The following is a 15887-nucleotide window of genomic DNA, read 5'->3' as shown; positions in this document are numbered from 1 at the left end:
CAGATTAAGTGTTCGAGGATCGCAAGAAGTTTCACCTCAAAGGAGTTAGCTCCGTGTCACACAGCCTATAAGCGAGCTTTTGAAAGCTGCCGCTAGGGGCCCATTAGGCGCTACTCACCTTGTACGCAGTCATGAAAGAAACACGTTATATATTGCTAAACAGTTCTGGTTACTTGTCTTTTCTTACAAAATAAAATTATTTATGCATTGCATTTAAAAATGTCATCTATCTTAAAGACAAAACAGTCAGGGCAAACGCAGCAGCCATTCCGAGAACGCCCGGTTCGAGAGTCGAATGTAGCTGCTCAACTCAAATATCTGGCAGTGCTCAAATAGGATATTATATGCAATAGAAACAGTTATAATTGCTGGTAAAAGTGAAATAAAAATGAGAGCTATTTCTCGAAATTCAAGCACCCTGCGAACAAGAGTACTCTCTTCAGTCTGCAAGGAAGATCTTCCAGCTCCTTTCGCTAGGAACTTCCTTAAACTTCCTTTGCTAAAGGACTGCCGTGTGACACGGCGCGCATATCCCTCGAGATAAAGACGCCCTTGGTTGAAGGGAGTCAAAAGGACTTTAGCCGCGTTCATGTGACAGGGGTATTAATTATCGAGAAATAGAGGTAAATGCAGGACATGATTAGAGACCTCCCCGGTGCATTGAAGTACTTGCCCGATGACGAAATCACTCCTCAGTTAAATTCTGTCCCTAGTACTCCACCGCTCGTTGCACAAAACATCTTTCTATTGTATTATCAGGTTAAATTATAATGCTACTTGTCCAGTTCTATTTCACCTTTGGAAAAAAGAACTCATTTAAATAACCCTTCACACCGACGCGGGCGGTCGAAAGGTTTCGTTTTCGCTCGACTCCGCGCCGCCCACACTTGCGCTTCAATAGTTATCGCGGAATGCTGCTCTTGTTTTGCTGGTTCGCGAAACGAGCACAAATTGCAAGCACGAGGTAACTCAATACCGTGATATGTCGCGGGATGCCCGAACGTTCTACGCCACTCGACCAAAAAGCAGCTGCAGCGCCGAATCTGCCACTCTGTCGCGGCTCGGTGCCGCCGTCTGTCGGGCGCCGCTTCACCCACAGACGGCAGCAAAGGGTGATTAGGGTCGCTAGGGTGGTGATGGCGTACGCAGCGTCACCACTCCCTCGGTTGGGTGGCGGGAGATTGGAATTGCGATAAAGGTATACGAACGCGTCAGATGCAATTTTCTCGTAAACTAAGTACTTTCAAGTATTTTCTTGGAAAGAGACAAGCGTCGCGATGTTTCAGAACTGGTATTTAAGCAGTCCACGTAGACTTAGTATTTGCCTTTAGTGTCCCTTTAAAGACCATGTTTAAGCCATCGCCAAGCATGGGTTCTGACGCGGAATTCAGAGCTCTGAGTGCACTTAACGAATGGGTATGCATGATAACATTCTTCTGCTTGTCGGTGGTAATTTTTTTAGCTGCCGCCCGTATCGCATAAGCTTCGGCGGTAGACTGAATCAAAATGATTTGTCCGAATGCTATTTTCGCAATTTTTCTTTGTTTTTGACACCCACGTATTCTTGTGCTTTAGAGCCATCAGTGTAAAATTCCGTGTAATTTTTATATTTTTCTTGGATAGCTCAGAACTGTTGTGTCAGTTGTTCTGGTGGGATCTTTTTTCTTCAGATGTGCTATAGGATCCAGTCACATAGCTGTGTGAAATTCCCCCGTTGGGGGCAATCTTTGTGGCCCTTCAGCAACCTCTAGGATCTCATGAGAAACATAAGTGAGAGTATTCCATGTGTCGTAAGAGAAGGGGCCGAATTATGTTCAGTTTATTTGTGTAGTCTAAGCTAGAGTTGCATTGTGTCACGATGTAGTACCATATGTGCTGCGGTGATGAATTCTAAGTACGTAGGAAAAAGTGAGTAACGCTCGGCGCTTCTGTAATAAAGGCTCATTACAGTCAACGTATAAACTTGATGGACAGGTGACGCTCTGTAAGCACCACCTGCCAGTCGCAGCACAAGGTTATGTACTGGATTATGTCGTCAAATGTTAGAGTGTCTGGCTGAGCCATAAGCTACGCAGCCGTAGTCCAGGAGGCTTAACGGAAGATCTACGTAAGATGCTACGTTCCGACCGAACGTAAGAGGCACGCTCTGTCAGAACCCCAGTGCTTATAACTCTTTCACAATATTTCCGCGTTCTTTGCCCTAATTTTTCTTGTCTTTATATGGGCCACTATGTTTAGATTTTTTGTCAGAACTTACTCCCATGAATGTATATTCTTATTTTACCGGCAGCGCCACATCACTCACTATTAGAAGAACCGGGTCTAAGTACAATCCACATTTTTGCGAGAACAACACTAACAGTTTTTTTTTTTAAGTACACAAGCGAGAGCCATTTTTCTCAGCCCGTTGTATTAACTTATTTATTGTGATCTGGAGCTGCCATTGTGACATGGAACACCATCTATGCCTGCTGCATCGATAGCGCTACAGCCTACGCAACATAGCGTATAATACTTCTAAGAACACAACTGAAACAGCTAGACCAAGGAGTATATGGCCACCGGATCCAAAGCACATCAACATCCTATATGGCGACGCGCATGAAAAAAAAAATCTACTTTCTGTATGCCGGTAGATACCGCTCCGGATGCCCAGGGTCCCTATCATTGCTGAACTAGTCCACTGAACCTAGTGGCCAGGTTCAGTACACGACAGCACTCACCCAGGGCCTTGATAACCGCGGCAGGACGTCTGAAGTGTCGCTGTCGGCCGCCTCAGAGGAGTCGCTCCAATCGGACATGACTAGCAACTGAAGGGAAGGACCTGGGTAGGAAAACAAACATTGAAAGACTCGTTTACCAATTGTATACTCTGTAGTTACGGAAACCGACGGCAACTCTAAAGTGTGACATGCTTCGCGGATACATTGCCATTCACGCCATGCACTGCTGAATGAGTCGCGCCCATTCGGTTTGAAGCACAGGGGTGGGGTATGCTTCACTGATATTGAAAGGGTATTGACGTGATCATTTAAATTATTCATTTCTTGCATTTAGCGAAAATCCGAGACGTAAACCGTAGAAAAAAAATTGCGACATGACACACAAGGCCGTTGATGAATTCGTAAAACAGCTTTTTTTTATTATTATGAGCTTTTACGAGTCAAAACCGCTTTCTCATTATGAGGCGCACAGTAGTGGAGGACTACGGAAATTTCGACCAGCTGGGGTTCTTTAACGTGCTCCTGAATCTAAGCACACAGGTGCTTTCGCTCTTCGTCCCCCCCCCCCCCCCCCTCCATCGAAATGCGGCCGCCGTGGCCGGGATTCCATCCCGCGACCTCGTGCTCAGCAGTCCAACACCGCGGCCGCTGAGCAACCACGGCGGGTATAACAGCTTTTCGACCACCAGTTTCGTTTCCAGGAGGATACTGTGTCATGGCGTCACGACTCAATGTGGGAGCTGGACACCGCGACGTTTTGGCACCCACTGCTGCTTATGTTCACTCACGCACGCACGCGCATGTCCCCTCAAACTCCCTGGCTTTCATTCTTAGTCACGTTAACGGGGACTGACTGCAGTTCATACGCCAACTCATTCTCGCTTGAGGAATCGTCGTGCTTTATTGAACAAACTTCGGGTGGCCGCGCATCACTTCGACAGCGCGCCGGCGAGGAGGCAGAATGTCATTTCTGACTCCGCGTTTAGGTTCATTGACTGCGGCCTGAGGTGCCTTCTTCGCACGGTAAGTGAAGCGTCACGGAACCAAAGTTTTGCGATAGCCGGCGCACAATGCAGAACAGTACGCGCGTGGAACCGGCCTACCTGCGACCATGGAACAGCCGTGTGCTGTGTTCGCAGGTACGCTCTGTGGAGCCTTCCTCACTCTTGCGGCGCACCCGCTGACCTTCCCTGCGCTTCGCGCGCGCACAGATAAGGGACGCCTGCGGTAGGGAGGATTATTTCCTTAATAAGTCAAAGCGGCCGCTTCTTTCCCATCTTCCCGGATGAAGAGTCGACTGGCCGGCGCACGGTGCCGAACAATACGCGCGTGGACCCGGCCTACGTGGGAGCATGGAATAGCTAGCCGTTCGACGTGTTCGCAGGTGTACGTTCTGTGGAGCCTTGCATACTCTTGCAGCGCATCCGCTAACCTTCACTTCCCCTGCACTTCTCGCACGCACATGTGAGATAAGCTTGTGGTTAGGAGCATTCGTTCCATAATATAAGTCAAAGCAGCCGTCCCGGATGAAGAGTCGACTGGCCATGACTGCTTTTTCTGCGTTTCTTTCCCAGCGAACGATGCGCGAAAGGCACCGTTTTTTTTTTCAGTTTTCGTTCCGCGCACGAGTTGTGCGGACGCTTGCCTAGGTATCCGCTCATCCAATGCCTAGTTGTGTGCCAGGATGCAAGTCGCGCACGCCGAAAAGTGGACCGCCCATATCTTTTCACGTGTAAGTAAATTTCCTTATGTGGTTCGTGTTTTATCGGAGGAAAAACTAGAATTTATGATACACGCATTCACATAGCGATAGTAATTCTATAGTTATAGGATAACACTAAAATATTTTATTCGCACTGTATAAGTTATCATCTAATACATATGCGCATGATTCTTCATTATAAGGTTTCCCGGTGACACCGTTCGTGCCGCAAATGCAACATGCGCTGTCAAAAGCAGGAATCACTGACCTGCAAGGCGTTCACTGTACAGACTCTGAAACGCATCGGTATCGGTCTGCGATGGCACGTTAGCATAATTCCGCTGAAGTGGAGGCAAAATTTCCCGCGAATACTCCTTCGTCCGTTGTCAGTGCCGTGGCGCGGTACATTGCGCACAGCGTTACATATTTCACAAGCTTTAGTTCTTCCTGTCCCACATGGCCACAGCAACATCCGGCAGAGCACGGTGCAGGTAACACAGCGCAACAAGACACGGCGACTAACGCAAACCCGCCCACACAGCGCCTTTGCCACGGCACGAAACCTACCAGAGCAACACGTGTGAGCCCTCAAAACCATAACAACACTGCCATTGTGGCCCAAAAGGCGTGGCCATAAAGCAAAAAAATAAAAAGCAGCAAAAAAATCAGAACCTACTACGTCATTTCCGCCACACTTTTCTCCTAGCGCGCGGAGGGGGTAGGGCCTCTCCTTAGTTTCCTTCCTCCGTGTTTGGAGCGATCATACGGCTTCGCGTGGCGCGTCTGGTGGATTGGATTGGATCCAACAGGCGGCTGCGGCATGGCACATTAGAATGCAATCCCCAGTTTAATTCAAGAAAATGGCGCTTCCGTTGCGAACTTAGGTTGTTAAAAAAAATTAAATTATGGGGTTTCACGTGCCAAAACCACTTTCTGATTATGAGGCACGCCGTAGTGAAGGACTCTTGAAATTTCGACCACCTGGGGTTCTTTAACGTGCACCTAAATCTAAGTACACGGGTGTTTTCGCATTTCGCCCCCATCGAAATGCGGCCGCCGTGGCCGGGATTCGATCTTGCGACCTCGTGCTCAGCAGCCTAACACCATCGCCACTGAGCAACCACGGCGGGTAACTGAGGTTGTTGCGCTGGCGTTTTTAGAGGAAGGAGGAGAGTGGGTGGCGGTGCGAAACGCGTTTGAAGAAATGGCACAAAGTTTATTCCGGCGTCGTTTTTGTTTCTCGAAACAAATAATTCGTAGATTGTACAGAGAAATCGACCCCATCATGGGTGCCAGCGAGCCACTAGAATGTCGCTGCTTCTTGATAAGTGCGCCACTCTTCCCGTCGTTTCTTTCTCTTTTTTTCGTCTCGCTGTGCGCGACACGACCTAGGGCTGACGCAAAGAAACTAATAGTTATAAGTTGCAGTAGTCACACGTACTACTATTTGAAAACGTGTTTGGGCTTGAGAAGAAAATACATTTTTTAGATGAAGATTTCATTCACTTAGAAGAGTAGAAACATTTCGCTTTGTAGTATACTGTCTGCAAGCAGACGACAAACGATGGAAGTAAACTTCCGGGGAGGTCACCGCTTCCTGATTGGCTGCTCTCTCCGCCCCGCTGTCAGAAATTTTGCATACTGCAACTTTGTGACGTTGCAGCAACTGAACAGAACGCGTATCGAACAAAATAGCTCCGATCGCGCCCCAGATGCATTAACTGCGGTAAACATGCTCTTGCTAACTAAATCAACAAGCACATTGTCCCGCGCGCACAAGCAAACACGAACACCTATCCACTCGATGACAGACACTCGCTATCAATACGCTGGCGTATGAAGAGCGGCAGCAAGCGAGTTCCCCTTCGTGCTGCCCCCGCTTCAAAGCGAACTAGGCGTGCGAGAAGACAGCACACGCGAAGCCATCAGCTATCTCTTGGCGGTTAGCCTTCGAACCCAGCGCCGATTCACACCAAGATAGGAAGCGGGTGGCCGCGCTTAGTCGCCGCAGCTGGAACAGAAGATGCCTACGAACGTGCGTCTCCCCCCCCCCCCCCCCCCCGCGTTCCCCAACCAGAGTGCGCACACGTCCCCGCTCCTCAGCTTGCGCGCGTAAAACCGACACCACACGTACGCTAGCGTACGCGCCCAAGCTCGCGGCCGCGCGCCTAGCGCCTGCTGCGCCCCGCAAGCAATGGCGGTTTACATCCACAAAGACGCTCGACAGCGCGCGCTCACTGGCCTCACTCACAGACGGCCTGGCAGACGCCACTTCGCACTTCGTTATTGACAGTGTTTCAAAATGCTTCGCCATAATCGTAATTGTTATGTTTTCATACATGTTGAATCAGCACAAAAAGGACAGAAGAAGCACTTTCTTGCACGATATAAGTCGGCTTCACCGAGAGTTCAAGGCACAGCGCCGTAGCTGCGTAGCCAGGCGTGCCGACGTGAGGCAGCCCAAGCACGCGATAACAGAGGAGCTGTTCCCCGAGATGACGCCGCGTTTCAACGAGCCGTGCCGCACCGTCTGCGCATGCGTGGGCGCGCGGACAGGCGCTTAGTATAGTAAGTGATTTTGGAATGAGAAAGGAAGAGATAAGTACAGTACCGTAACTGTCTCTCGCTTAGGAGGTCACCTCAACAGTACTGCACGGGGAAGGGTAATGGGAATAAAAGAATGTCGAAAGATAAAGATGGAAGAAGCCGAGCGTAAGTCCGCGAAGGGGACAATAAAAGAAGAAGCGAAAACGGGGCCTAAGGCGGCGTGTATAAGTTGGAGGCCTCAAAGAACTCTACGAGAGCCGGGAAGGCTCCTTTGAGCAAGCCATTAAAGCCCTTGGGGAACAGGAAGTCCCCTGGACGGGCTGTGGGGAGACCAAGGCGTCGAAAGGCGGCGATCAGGTCTTCACGAGCGGAGCTATATGCCGCGCAATCGAGAAGGATGTGGCTCAGAGTTTCATTCACACCAGCATTGCAGCTCTGGCAAACAGGACTAGTTGTGCCCGAGTGGCGGAAGAGACGCTCTGCTGTGTTGAAACAACCAACGCGGAGGTGCAGCAAAAGGGCCCTATCGGCGCGAGGAAGTCCGAGTTTCGGTAGCGGCCGGGGAGGTTCGCCGGCGGCGACCTGACTGCGTTTGTTACCAGTTGGCGTGCAGTGTCGAACAGCGAGACGAAGTGGTAGACTGGCGTAACACGAGAGTGAGCCTCTTTGGCGAGGTGGTCTGCCTGCTCGTTACCCTCGATTCCGACATGCGAGGCAACCCATTGGAAAATGAGGTCACAGCCCATTTCTTGCGCGTAATTAAACTTTAAAGAAAGTCGTTGCGCGATGAGGGGGCCTCTCTCCGCTTTGGCGAGCGTGAGTAGCGCCGCGCGAGAATCCGTGAGTACGTCGACTGACGGGGGGAGCCGCTCCATAAGGAAATCTGCAGCCAGGTTAAGGGCGGCGAGGGTTGAAGAGCAGCCGCGGCGGAGGCGGCACGCCCTTTGCAGCGCGAGTTCAGGAATCACGCATGCAGCAGATGAGGAGCCGTCATTAAGAACCGAGCCGTCGGTAAAAACTAGCACGCTCCCCGACAGTCGCTCATCAAAGGTAGCTGCGACCTCCTGAAGGATCGCGCAAGTGGGCGTGCCCCGCTTGCTTTTCACTCCGGGCACTGTCGTGCGGATGTCAAGCGGGCGGTGGCGATAAGGAGGGGGCGGTAGCCAGCCACAGGCGGGGGGCATTTTCACGAGCGAGTGGAATTCCGTTGCTCGCCTTCCCATGCCGGAATGGGGGAGGGAGTGAAGGCGTGTTACGAGCCCCTGCGGCGTACGTTGAAGGCGCTCTACATGGTTTAGGGCGCGCTTTTCCGCTCTGAGTGAGAGGGGGAAGTCTTTGGCTTCAGCCAGAGTGGGACCAATTGGCGGAGAACGCGGGAGGCCGTAAATCCGCCGAATGACGGTCCTGCGCTGCAGGTCGAGCGACCGCCACAAAGTAGGTTTCAGAGAAGCCGTGGGGAGACCGTAAAGGATTCTCGAGGAGGCGACCGCATTGTACACACTCCGAGAGCAAGTTGCGGCGAGCAGCCGCGGCCTCGAGCTAGGAGTGAGCGCGCGGCGCTAGCAACTTTGGCAACGCTCTTGCGGAGAGCGATCACAGCCGGCCTGAAGCTCAGACGGTGGTCTATTAGGACGCCAAGGTACCGAACTCTGCGAGCCCACGGGAGAGAGACGCCGCGCAGACTGAGACGAGGAACCTCGAAGCGTGCTTTGAGACGAGGATGTACGAGGAGGGCCTCGGTTTTGGAGGGCGAAAGATCGAGGCCTATGCCGGAAAGGAAGCCTTGGACAGCATTGAGGGCGCATTGAATACTCTCACGAACCTGCCGGCCACGGGAAGTGGGTCCGGTGGCGAAAAGGGCAATATCATCAGCATAAACTGCGATGCGGACTTCATGAGGAAGAGCGCGCGGAACGAAATCTCTGATGCGAGCGAGAGCCAAATTAAACAAAGACGGGCTGAGTACGCTGCCTTGGGGAACATCGGTGGTGACATTACGGGGCGCACTTAATGTGCCGCCTATTCGTACACGGAAAGTGCGACCATTAAAAAAAGCGGCAACATAGGAAAGGAGGCGGCCAGTGACACACATTGCGCGAAGGGCGTTTGCAATTGAAACGTGCGGCCAGGAGTCGAAAGCGCTCTGCACGTCCAATAAAACAGGGAACCCTGCATGTCCGCGGTGCTTGGCGTCCTCGAGGGTGGCGATGACGTCGGCGAGGCAGTCGGCTGTCGATCGCTGTCGTCGAAAGCCACTGAGTTCGGCAGGCAGGAAGTCCAGTGCGGCACAAATCCATTGGAGGCGACGGAGGGCCATGGCCTCGAAAACTTCTCCAGCGGCGGATGTAAGTGACACGGGCCGGTAAGAAGACAGTTGGCGTGAGGGTTTGCCTCTCTTGAGAAGGAGGACCACGACGGCTTCCTTCCATGAGGGAGGCAAGGCTCCGGCACGCCAAACTTTGTTATACTCCCCAAGGAGTTTTGGGTGCTGCCAGCGGTCGAGGTTGCGTAACATTTGGTGCGTTATGCCATCTCTTCCCGGTGCAGAGCGGCGTTTGCGGCTTTGGAGAACGTGCGTCAACTCTCCGACGGTGAAGTCGGCGTTGCACAAAGCACGAATTTCCTCTCTAATGCGTTCCGTCGGCACTGTAAAATAATTTACACCCTAAAAAGTGAAAAAGGGTGTAAATGTGTCTATAACTCACACCTATAGGGTGTTATCTATATAACGGACACCCTAAGGGTGTGAGTTATAGACACATTTACACCCTTTTTCACTTTTTAGGGTGTAAATTATTTTACAGTGGGGAAGAAACGGAACGGTGCAAAAAGCTCGCACCTGTTGTGTTCAGGCGGAGCTAATTCCGCAAGATTAGAGTGGGGAATAGTTCGTACTGGGGCAAGGAACTTGTCCGCCAGCAGTTCAGCAGCTTCAGCCGCAGTGATGTGGCGAGCAACAGCGAGCGACAGCACAGGGCAGCGTGGCACTTTGGGACGCAACATGGCGCCGAGAATGCGCCAGCAGCGAGATTGGTTTCGTGGCTCGTCGAGGCTGACGCACAGACTATCCCAACTTTCGTTGCGGCGACGTCTGGAGTGTCTGCGGCAAACGGCGTCGATCCGATTGTAGACAGTCCAATGTTCGGGATTATCCGTGCGGATAGCCTTTCGCTGAGCTCTTCGACGGGAAGCGCGCAGGTCGAGCTGTTTGATGTCCGGCACAGGGGTGTTGGCAGGCACCTCACATGTCACGGACGCACGACCGGCACAAGCGGCGATGTGCGCAAAAAGGTCCGACGCGACTGGCACAGCAGCACACAGTTCGCGAAAGCGGGGCCAGTTCACTACACTGTATACGATTTCACCTGTCGGCGCACGTTGTGAAGGGGCTCGAGTAGGACGGGAAAATGGTCGGATCCCTGAGTGTCGGGCCTTCGTTGCCAGTCGTACTGGCAGCGGTCGGGGACGAGTGAGAGGTCGATCACGCTGCGTTTGACTCCTTTTCTTGCGAAAGTCGGCTCCCCTGTGTTTATTAGGAGGAGGCCGGCAGCGTGAATGGCGTCAAGGAGATCGCGTCCGTTTGCATCCGTGTGGCTGCTTCCCCACGACGTGTGATGGGAATTAAAGTCACCGCAAACGACGTGGTCGCCGTGAAAGTGCTTACACAGGCGAGTTATGAATCGCGTATCCCATCTTCGAGGAGGGTGCACGTACACACTGGCCACGGTGGTGTCGACGGAAGCAACGCGAACAGTGGCGGCCACGCATTCCACTCCGGTGCACTGAACACTAGAAGTGGGCACAACGACGTCTGCCAGCTGAGTTGGAATAAACAGCGAAGCACGGGAGCGGCCAGGTGGCGTGAGACGGGTCGACACACGGGTGGGCGGTACACGTGCTGATTTCGCACTTCGTGGCACTGTGATGCGACAGGTATCCGGGTATGGAGAGCTCTCCCTCGCGAATATGCGTCTCTTGCAGGGCGAGAACGTCGTATACTCGTTCAGAAAGAGCTCGTCCACCAGTTCTGCGGGACGGCGGCGCAGGGAACGTACTACGTTCCATTGGAGTGTGCGCGGCCTAGGCAAAATATGATTAGCCATGATGGGACAGGGCTTCGTGGGCGGCTAAAGCCGCGGTGCACAAGTCGTGGACGGGCGAGTTGGCTGCAACGGAACCGAGCAGAGCCTTGACCGCGGCAGCAAGGGCAGCAATCACGACATCCTTCTGCGAGTCCGCGTTGACAGGCTCGGTAGGCTGGGGCGCGCGAGGTGGTGAGGCGGGCTTGCTAGTGAGGGCTTGGCTGTACGAGCGGGCCGGTTGCGTCACGGCGCTCGGACGAGCTTCGAGTTGCCGTTTTGGGGCGACACTGGATGCGCCCTTGACCGCCTTTTCAGCCTCGCGACGACTGACGGGATGCTGAGAGGAGGCCACGTATTCGGCAATCCTTCTCTCATGCTGCCAACGTGGGCAGCGAGGCTCGGTGGCGAGATGACGATCGCCGGAGCACTTCGGGTGAGCAGCATTGCACTGTGCCGTCTCGTGAGCGCCACCGCAGCGTAGGCAGCGCGTCTCCCAAGTGCACGCGGCTGTAACATGGCCATACCTCCCGCAGTTGATGCACTGCACAGGTCGAGGGCGGCGGGCGCGAACAGGGCGAGGTTGCTTGAATATGGCCAGCTCGCTCGGTGCTGTGCTCCCGGCGAAGATTCACCACGATGTTGCGGCCGCTGCGAGAACAGCCCACGACGGGGGCCGCGCTCTCAATGTTCTGGACGATGGTGTCGCAGTCGAGGGCAGGGTCAACGCCGAAAACGACACCGGTGCAGGTGTTTTTCGCCGCGATTTTCGACTTCACCTCGACGCCACCGACAGCGGAAACGGCCAGAAGCGGCGTGAAGTCGGCACCCGGAAAGCAGTCCACGGCCACAACGTTGCCCCGCAGGTTGACGCGCGTACACGTTGGCTGCCAGGTATCTTGGATAGCCGGGCGGCAATGGCGTCCTTCGTCAGGGAGAGGAAGTTGGCCGTTTTGCCTTTCGGTCGGAAGAGGACCGTTTCGGCGGCCGCGTCTCTCGGAGCTGGGGCTTGATCCGGCCGCGCCCAATTTCGGATGCGCCGACGTCGCTTGGGCCCTTCGGAGGCGACCTTGATTGTCGGGGCTTGTTGTGTTTCGGTTGAAGCGACCTCTTTAATCAGAGTTTGGTCGCTGTCAATCCGTGTGGAAGGAGGAAGGGCGCGTTTGTTTAGAACGGTGCGCTTGCTTCGTGCGCCTTCCCAGGAGGGCATCTTGTCGTAGTCGGCATGTGTGAAGGCGTCCTGAATCAAGGGGCGAAGCGGCCCGAGTACAGAGTTGCGTTTGAACTGTACATGGCGCTCGTTGCGAGAGCCGCAGTCAGTTGTAATTTGCAATTCCAGGGGCCGGGCGTGAGGAGCATCCTTCCTTCCCGTCGCGTAGCCGTGAACGGGCTGAGAGACACTTGAAGGGAAGGGCTTCCCGGCGTGATATGCTCCGAGCACGGTGTAAGAATAGGTTAGGTGAGGGAACGGCGAGGGCGCGCCGCTACGCAGAAAGGAGGTCGGAGCATTCTGCTTACACGGCGGTCAACAGAGGGCGCTACTGACTGTTCCCCGGGTCTCCCGCTTTCGCCTTCGCGCCATTCGATTGTTTTTGTCTGCTTCGGCTTGTCCCTGCTTTCGCGCGCGCGTTTAGTCAAATCTAACGCCCGGATCGACTTATTATATGTGGCTGTGCGATGGTGATTGTGGTATAAAGTTTGTAAACAGGGATGAAGTGCCTCAGACAGGCTGGCCAACGTTTCGATAGGAGGACCTATCTTCGTCAAAGGCGGCCTCGTCATCCTCGGCGTGTTAGTTTTAAAGGGTTAGTGCAGTGACGTCACGTGCGGGTGTTGTCGCTGGCGGCTGGTTTTAAAGAGAGATTACAAGAGGTAACAAGCGCTGTAGTCCGACGTCTGTGAGCTTCATTCTCAAGAAGAGGGGACAAGAGCGTGAGAGTGGGCACGCGGGGAGAAAAGAAAAGAAATAGAAGCAGAAAATAAGGAAAAAAGTGCATTAGGAACCGTCTGCACGACAAGAAAGTTCTAAAAAAGATGGCCACTTTATTAGATGGTCGTGCTACGACGCTGTGTTCGTTGCCGACAGCAAGAACACTGGTGCACTTCGAGTCTGCCCCAAGCTTACTTACAACCATGTAAACCCGTCGAACATGCTGAAGATGAGGGTAAAGCTGGCCACACAGCTTTTCAGCAATTCTGTTGCCAAAGGAATCATGTTTTATGCACGCAGAGGTTCGCCAAGGTTGGCTGATGCGGAACCGACAGCTAAATTTACACTTTTTTTGAACGACCTGTTCGACGCTCTAAACCGCCGGTACCCTGCAGAGGGCATTCGACCAGGAAGCAGAGATTTCACTACTCTCCAAACTGCATCTGAATGGCTCGACTCATGGGAACAACAGGTTGTGAACGGTGACATTCCAAAAGACCTCTTTTTGACCCAGTCGACTGCCGAAGGTTTGCGCGTTACGCTGAAATCTGTCCAACAACTTTCTACCTACCTTCTAAAAGACTGCGGTTTCAAGTACGTGTTGACGGCCAAAATGAACCAGGACCCCTTAGAATGCTTTTTCGGAATAATCAGACAGGCAGGAGGTCAAAATGAACATCTGACCTTTCCCACATTCTTGCATGTATACCGCATGCTAAGCATGTATTCTTTGTTAAAACCTCCGCAGTTTGGAAACTGTGCAGCGCCTCATAACAGTCAGGCTGCCGTTGTTACTGATTTAAGGGAGATATACCAGAGTTCAGGTATGGAGCAGCCAAATAAACTGCAAGAATTAAAGCAGAAGCTTGATGGGCTGATCGAAGAAGGCAGCTGGGAATGTGATGACATATTTGAGCTAAACGACTGCGACGCAGACGTTGTAGACTGCATTGTATACTACGTCACTGGCTTTGTCTCAAGAAAACTCGCAAATGAGGCCTCCTGTACGATTTGCAAGGAGGCGCTTGAGGGAACAAAAGGGATCGCAAACGTGCCTGAAGCCGACCTGGTGAACTTAAAAACGAGAGGCAGGCTGACGCACCCGAATATGCATCTTTTTGATCTCTTCAAATACTGTGAGCAGAAGTTTGAAAAATATGCGAGTGACAGGCATGCGTTCAATAGGACAATTGATGCCGTTCTGGAAAAGTTCCAGTTTACATTTCCATGCAGTCTTCACAAAGAAGACATGCTTGCGAAACTCATCCACTACTACGTGTGCTTGCGCATGCGTCAATACCGCAGGCAGTTGAAAAGCCAGAAAGACAAAAAGAGCCAGGACTTGCGAAAATTGTCAAAAGTTGTGTGAGCCCGGGGTTCGAAGCGACTGCATGAGCGCTGAAATTTACTTTGCCGTGCCATATTTTCCCTCACTTTATTCTCCCACATTAACCAGTTGTTACCGGACTTGTGCTTCTGTCAGAATGGTTCAATAAATTTCTAAGAGCTTTGACATTCATGGAGTGAAGCGTCTTCATGATCTTTGCGGGGCGAGTATGGATATAATTCATGTTATCGTAATATCACGCTAACATCCGTGGCGGTGCGCCCGTGTATCTCTTCGGCATTGGTATGGGTCTTTTCCTTGCACATGGTAATGTTCGGCAATATCTAATAACTGGCAGAGTTAGTACGAAGCCTGCAATGCGAAATAAAAGGCAGTGTTTTATTAAATGCATGTGCATGCCATCAACGCCACGTCGCGCTAGGCCCTCGTATACTGATTTCGACGCTTTGTTTAAAAGAGGTGAAATGTTCTTGTGTAAATAAAGGACACTTTACATCCCCAAAGTAGAATACCAGAAGAGGAAGGCCAGTTAACCGCGCATTTCAAGGAAATACAGGCCCAACGCAACGTATAGCGCTCGCGCCGGTGTGGCCGGGTCGCTCGCGGAGCGGGGGATAAAGCCCCTTAAACTTCGTAAAGTAGTGCCACGCTTTGAAGAATGCCGCCTCCTCCTCCAGCGCTCTGGCCGAAGCCGACACCGCGTCGCTATTGGCCTAATGGCATCACGTGGCCCCTTGCGCCGGCTTTGTTTGTTTACAGTCGCGCTTCAGTGCCATCTTTGCTCGAGAAGCGGCGCTTGTTGGCGGTATTCTTTCCGTTCCTATTCTGTGTTGTTTTGATCTTGTGAACGCCTTGAAGGATGTTTTGTGGCAACTGCGACGTCGCTTCACGTCATTTTCTGTTACCATGACCTGCTGCGCGTTTGGATGCCAATATAGTTTTAGCAAAGGCAAGAATATGTTCGCGATACCGTCCGGTAAGCGCAACGGGTTAAGAAGAAATACATGGCTTCACCGAATCGGGAGGGAGAACTTCCGACCAACTTCCTCCGCGCGACTATGTGATGTAAGTTGTGACTCTCTCAGAGTATTGTATGTGCCAGGCTTGCGTATTGTGCTGCGGGCAATAACGTAGTAGATATTGCACAGTTCACTGTGCATGTTGTCATTTGTACGCACGCTTTAACATGATTTTTACGCAACGTCTGCTTTGCTTATATGCGCACTACGTGGTCGTGTTAGTCATATTTGGTGCGCTTGATCGTTTTGAACGCCAACCGGCTTGAGTTCGCGGGCACGCGAGGTTGCGAGCGATAACGTGATTACGAAATTTGTAAGATTCAGCGCAGTCCTTTTGATAAAATTTCAGTCTCGATCATGAAAGCGCCTCAGGAGAGCAACTCTCTGCCTTTTGTGGTTACTTACTAGCCTTCTTTAGATAGACTAGCTTTGTTTGCCACATTTGTTCGTATTCCTCGTTGGCGGTCACCCGGTGGATTTGCGATACAGAGGCACCGATGAAAAGCGTGCGTGCTCTCCCGAAACCGTGCTACGCGGTG

General features: G+C 52.3%; 1 protein-coding gene across 1 annotated transcript in view; it reads right to left on the bottom strand.

The window, feature by feature from the left end:
* Positions 1–15887, bottom strand: part of LOC139055817 (uncharacterized) — a 122693-nt gene that overhangs the window by 93481 nt on the left and 13325 nt on the right. Inside the window, exon 2 of the mRNA XM_070533362.1 lies at positions 2724–2824. Within this exon, the coding sequence (XP_070389463.1) occupies positions 2724–2801 (78 nt within the window). The 5' untranslated portion in view covers positions 2802–2824. The remainder of the gene's footprint in view (positions 1–2723; positions 2825–15887) is intronic.

The sequence above is a fragment of the Dermacentor albipictus genome, chromosome 2 (assembly GCF_038994185.2).
Source record: "Dermacentor albipictus isolate Rhodes 1998 colony chromosome 2, USDA_Dalb.pri_finalv2, whole genome shotgun sequence".
Taxonomy (NCBI): domain Eukaryota; kingdom Metazoa; phylum Arthropoda; class Arachnida; order Ixodida; family Ixodidae; genus Dermacentor; species Dermacentor albipictus.
This window is presented reverse-complemented; position numbering and strand designations above follow the sequence as displayed.